Source organism: Aulonocara stuartgranti, assembly GCF_965226115.1.
Source record: "Aulonocara stuartgranti genome assembly, chromosome: 7".
In the NCBI taxonomy this organism is placed as follows: domain Eukaryota; kingdom Metazoa; phylum Chordata; class Actinopteri; order Cichliformes; family Cichlidae; genus Aulonocara; species Aulonocara stuartgranti.
In genome coordinates, this window is record NC_138945.1 from 50237115 (window position 1) to 50243114 (window position 6000).

Below are 6000 nucleotides of genomic sequence, written 5' to 3' on the forward strand. Positions count from 1 at the left end.
GGGCAAAATTACAACAATACAATATAAAAGAAGAATGAGTAGTTCCAACCTTTTCAATTAAAACAGATTCATCATCATCATCTGATGATGGCCAATCATCTGCAGCCCTTTTTGAAACACTAAAGAAGAGAAGGAGGAAGAAAATGGTCATAGCAAGGAAGTCGGCTGTAAGTATAAACTGTAGACAGCATTAAGAAATTAGCTCACCGACTTAGTGACTCTGACTGAGAATTATCTTCAAAATCTGCAAGAAAGCAGGAAAACATATTTTCAGCTCAGCCTGATCTAAAACAAATCATTAATGTAATATTTCAATAGGACAACTTTTGAATGGTGAAATCTTTAGAAGATTTAAATGTTGGCACACACACACACACACACACAAATTATATATATATTTATTCACCACATAACAGTGTCAGCAGATGTATTATCATTCAGTTATCCCTCTAATTTGCCCCAGTGAGTTTTTGTTCTTCATTGATACTAGCTAACATGAAAAGTCATGAAACTGCGATGTGAGAAAGTGAAATTTATGGGCTAACCTAGTTAGTGTTAGTGTCCCTGTATTTATTAAAATATTTGCTGTCACTGTATTGCTATTTTATTTTTTAATTGAGCCTAAGAGGCAGCAGGAAAAATTGCACTTCCAAAACAAATTTCCCTATACAGTGGGGCAAAAAAAGTATTTAGTCAGCCACCGATTGTGCAAGTTCCCCCACTTAAAATGATGATAGAGGTCAGTAATTTGCACCAGAGGTACACTTCAACTGTGAGAGACAGAATGTGAAAAAAAAAAAATCCATGAATTCACATGGTAGGATTTGAAAAAGAATTTATTCGTAAACCAGGGTGGAAAATAAGTATTTGGTCACCTCAAACAAGGAAAATCTCTGGCTCTCACAGACCTGTAACGTCCTCTGTAAGAAGCTTTTCTGTCCCCCACTCGTTACCTGTATGAATGGCACCTGTTTGAACTCATCATCTGTATAAAAGACACCTGTCCACAGCCTCAAACAGTCAGACTCCAAACTCCGCCATGGCCAAGACCAAAGAGCTTTTGAAGGACACCAGGAAAAGTATTGTAGACCTGCACCAGACTGGGAAGAGTGAATCTACAATAGGCAAGCAGCTTGGTGTGAAAAAATCAACTGTGGGAGCAATCAACAGAAAATGGAAGACATACAAGACCACTGATAATCTCCCTCGATCTGGGGTTCCACGCAAGATCTCATCCCGTGGGGTCAAAATGATCATGAGAACGGTGAGCAAAGATCCCAGAACCACACGGGGGGACCTGGTGAATGACCTGCAGAGAGCTGGGACCAAAGTAACAAAGGTCACCATCAGTAACACACTACAACGGCAGGGAATCAAATCCCGCAGTGCCAGACGTGTTCCGCTGCTGAAGCCAGTGCATGTCCAGGCCCATCTGAAGTTTGCCAGAGAGCACATGGATGATACAGCAGAGGATTGGGAGAATGTCATGTGGTCAGATGAAACCAAAGTAGAACTTTTTGGTATAAACTCAACTCGTCGTGTTTGGAGGAAGAAGAATACTGAGTTGCATCCCAAGAACACCATACCTACTGTGAAGCATGGGGGTGGAAACATCATGCTATGGGGCTGTTTTTCTGCCAAGGGGACAGGACGACTGATCCGTGTTAAGGACAGAATGAATGGGGCCATGTATCGTGAGATTTTGAGCCAAAACCTCCTTCCATCAGTGAGAACTTTGAAGATGAAACGAGGCTGGGTCTTCCAACATGACAATGATCCAAAACACACCGCCCGGGCAACAAAGGAGTGGCTCCGTAAGAAGCATTTGAAAGTCCTGGAGTGGCCTAGCCAGTCTCCAGACCTCAACCCCATAGAAAATCTGTGGCGGGAGTTGAAAGTCCGTGTTGCTCGGCGACAGCCCCAAAACATCACTGCTCTCGAGAAGATCTGCATGGAGGAATGGGCCAAAATACCAGCTACTGTGTGTGCAAACCTGGTAAAGACCTATAGTAAACGTTTGAGCTCTGTTATTGCCAACAAAGGTTATGTTTCAAAGTATTGAGTTGTATTTTTGTTATTGACCAAATACTTATTTTCCACCCTGATTTACGAATAAAGTCTTTACAAATCCTACCATGTGGATTCATGAATTTTTTTTTTTTTCACATTCTGTCTCTCACAGTTGAAGTGTACCTCTGGTGCAAATTACTGACCTCTGTCATCATTTTAAGTGGGGGAACTTGCACAATCGGTGGCTGACTAAATACTTTTTTGCCCCACTGTATTTAATAATCATCCCCATAGCTGTTAATGGTTTTAAAAAGGGGACAAAAAACAGACAGATTTTGCTAACGAAGTCTAGCTAAGGAAAGCAATACCTTTCCCTGCTTCATCTGCTCCATGCTCTAGAGCCAGTCAAGAGGTAATGCATGAGGAATAAGTAAAATGACCAAAGTCAATTATTAATAGACATGATAATAATGATTTTCAGTGGCTTTGATGTGATAAAATAAATTGCATACCATCTCTGTCAGTGGCTGGTCCTCCCAAAGAGAAGCCTGCTTCAAGATCTTGGGAAGGAGCACTCAGCATTTTTTTCTTCTTCTTGCTCAGATCTTGATGTGATAGGGAGGCCCTGTCCGAACGCTGGGTATCATGCTCTATGATCAGGTGGGAACAACTGACAAAAAGAGAGGAGAGACCCAAAATGTCATAACGTCATGACTGCTGAGAAACTTTAGCAAACTAAGAGTTAAGGAGAAACATTAATAAATTATTAAAATAAAATAACATCACAAATAAATTATTACAACCCATTTGTGGGCTTTGGCTATTTAGTTTATTTCATTTCTGTATTAAAATCCGACATAAATGTATAAATTACAGAAGAAATACCCATATACAAGCACAAAGACATATTCTTTTGAAAAAGTGTGCTTACGAGTGATGCCCATTTATTCCTGCATAGTTATCAGCTGAACATCCTTTGGTATCCTTTAGTGTGGTATCTGCATCAAACTGCAGGAGCAGCTTTACCATACAGACTTCGCCATTTCCAGCAGCTATCATTAATGGGGACCTGCAGGTAAAAATCAATTGCAGCAACATGTTCAACCATGCCAAATAATGAGTAACACACATTAACATAATCCAAAGTGAATCACAAAGGTGTCATCGCTTAACCTTTGATCTTGATCCACAGAATTCACATCAGCAGTCTCCTTGAGGAGAAACTGAGCCATCTCAATATGGTTCTCTCGCACTGCTACTATCAAAGGTGTGAAACCCTCCTAAAATATAGATTACAGTTAAAATCACAGTTAAAATTCTTGCCCACTGGACAGTGCCTTCCATACGCACTGAAGAGTATCCTGATGTTCACCCTAAAGCAGAGAAACTGCAAAGTAGGGGACAGAAAGAAAAAAGCCACCTTGTTCTGGGAATTGATTTGAGCCCCATGTTGCAGCAGCAGGACAGCAGTGGGGACGGATGGGATGTTTGCCGCTAAATGTAGTGCCGTATTGCCATTGATGTCCATCAGATTAGGGTCAGCATGATTTTCCAGCAGTATGCTCACACAGTTGTCATGCTGGCCCTGAACTGCCTGTTATTAGATGAGAATTAACATTAACGGGCCAAAACAAGACGTGAGGAAAAATGAATTTTTACAATTTATTAAGAGTCACCAACTTGAAGCGGCATCATCCAAGATTACCTTCATTAAGGCAGATCTATTTTGATTGTCACATAGGTTAAGCTTGGCTTTGCTCTCAACGAGGAAGTGTACCACCTCGACATGACCACTAGCACAGGCAATATGCAGTGCGGTTCTGCAACAGTAAAAAAAAAAGAGTGTTACATATGCAAGCACTGTTGTTCTAACAGACCTTACCAAGATTATAGGTGTTTTACAACTTTGGTTGGCTGTTTCCTCAGGCCAAACTACATTCATTTTCAATTCACTCACTTCCTTCTGACACCTACTAATTGTAGATGGTAACTAGATCCTACCTTGACACATAAGTGGAAAAGGCAGTGTCATGTATGGGTACAGCTGGCAGCTTTCTGCTAACATTTAAGTGCGTGCCAAAATCCAGAAAATGCAAAAATATTTATTAGGGTTTTCATCCCCACTTACCTGTTCTCCTTGTCAAGTTGATTGACATCATTCTTCTTAGCCAACTGCTTCAGCTTTGCCAAATCACCCGCTAAGGCAGCCTTGTGAACCTTCCCTAGGTCCTTGTCTTTCAGTTCATAGCCAACAGAAAGCCTGCTTGCACTGTCTGGAGTGTCTAACGGGTGTTTTTTCTTTTTAGTGAAGCTGAATATCTTCTTCATTGTATATGGCACTAAAACATTACTTTAGCACCTGTCGCTACCTGCCACTCATCTGGAGGTCAACCACAGCCGACACTCCCATCCCTAAAATAAGACGTTCAAAGCGGATTAGAAGCCCTTGAAACAGTACTAAGCACTACAGCGTCGCTTATTATAAGGTATAATGCAACCACCGATATACAGAATTAGGTGGCTTTCGCACGTTTACTCTATAATAATCGAGTGCATATATCAGAAGGCAATACGCAACACCGAGTACTTCATCACGGTGTTGGATGACAGCAGAACTTAGCTGTCATGCTAACGAGATTCTTTGAGTCATACCTTACACAGAGGATTCCTTTAACGATAAGGTATCGTGAGTAAGCTGCTTTTTGACGAGATTACGATAAAGCAGAGAATCTGTAGTAGACAGCGTTAGCTGAGGTCGCCGGGATTTTTTTTTATCATGCGTTTAGCTAGCGTTTGAGATTAAGAGCTGTTGCCATGGTAACTGTCTGTACAATTGATACGTAGCTGAGGTTTTCCAATTTACTACTGTTCAAAATTGCCTAACCCTATTTTTTTGTAGCGCAGTTGTGTAATACTGCTATATTACTGTATGTATTATCACTTCAAAATAAGTTATTGTAAAAAATATATGCATGTAGCTTCAACTGGCTCGTTACTGCGCCTCCCACGTCGTCACTTCATCATTGATGCAAACCGCCACATTTAAAATGAATGTGTGGTAGAGTTGAGCACAAGATGGATTGTCGCTATACGTCTGAAAAAAACATAACGACAATTTTCAGCTTAAAAACACCCCACTTGTGCACGCATACAACTCAAAAACTATGGTTCAACCTTAACTCGGCTAACACAATGCTAATTGGCTAAGACGCTGAAAATCAAACCTGATGTAGATAATTGGTTAACTAGAGCAAAGAAGACGAATAATGTATCTGAAGATATTACACCCTACTTAATGCGAGCATGCATGTAACTACAGCACACGAAGTCAAACACTAACCTGTTGATTGTCAGACTCAAACCATCACAGACCTAGACGAAAGCGAAGCAGCTCACAAAACCTTGCTGGTTGTTGGAGTTTTCAGGTAACCAATCAAAAATGAGCTGGGTGCAACGATGGGCCAATAGGCCTCTTAACTTCGTACACAAGGTTGGTTTACAAAGCAAAGAGAGTCATTACAGTCCATAGTGTAATAGCAGAGTTTTACCACTTGCTGGAGATATTTGACTGTAATCTTAAAGTTATATAGTTATTCCAAAAATACCTCAGCTGCACACAGTTTAATCTCAACAAAACGACTTACATTACAAAGAAACATCAACATGCTAAATCAGCATATATAATACATATACCAAACAATCTGATTTCTAAAATGCAGACACAGTTTTAAAATCAATCACACACACACCTCCCCCTCGTTGTCTCTGTGCAGGTCCATTTATATATTTTGCTTTTCCCCCCCATAACAGTCGGGAAACCAAAAAGTACGAGTTGTAAGGAGGGATAGACGTTTCGGAGCTAAAAATCCTTTTAGAAGTAGAAGGCCATAGCTAATTTGATCTCCTTTGTGAAATTAAAAAAGCATACTGAAAGAGACAATGGAAGCAATTTCAAAAGCAGAAGGAAGAAAATCCTACCCCTAAACATGC

The 6000-nt window shown here is 40.5% G+C and overlaps 1 protein-coding gene across 3 annotated transcripts in view; it reads right to left on the reverse strand.

Moving 5' to 3' along the window:
• ankrd26 (ankyrin repeat domain containing 26) overlaps positions 1–5454 on the reverse strand; it is a 28858-nt gene extending 23404 nt beyond the window's left edge. For 2 of the 3 annotated variants that reach the window (XM_082540610.1, XM_082540609.1), the window contains exons 1-10: positions 5351–5454; positions 4139–5104; positions 3716–3830; positions 3431–3604; positions 3184–3290; positions 2942–3079; positions 2523–2680; positions 2379–2405; positions 208–244; positions 50–119 (exon numbers count right to left, since the gene is read on the reverse strand). In XM_082540610.1, coding sequence (XP_082396736.1) covers positions 50–119; positions 208–244; positions 2379–2405; positions 2523–2680; positions 2942–3079; positions 3184–3290; positions 3431–3604; positions 3716–3830; positions 4139–4338 — 1026 coding nt within the window. In that variant the 5' untranslated portion in view covers positions 4339–5104; positions 5351–5454. The remainder of the gene's footprint in view (positions 1–49; positions 120–207; positions 245–2378; positions 2406–2522; positions 2681–2941; positions 3080–3183; positions 3291–3430; positions 3605–3715; positions 3831–4138; positions 5105–5350) is intronic. The other variant, XM_082540611.1, reaches the window with a different exon arrangement.
• Positions 5455–6000: the final 546 nt, after the last annotated feature.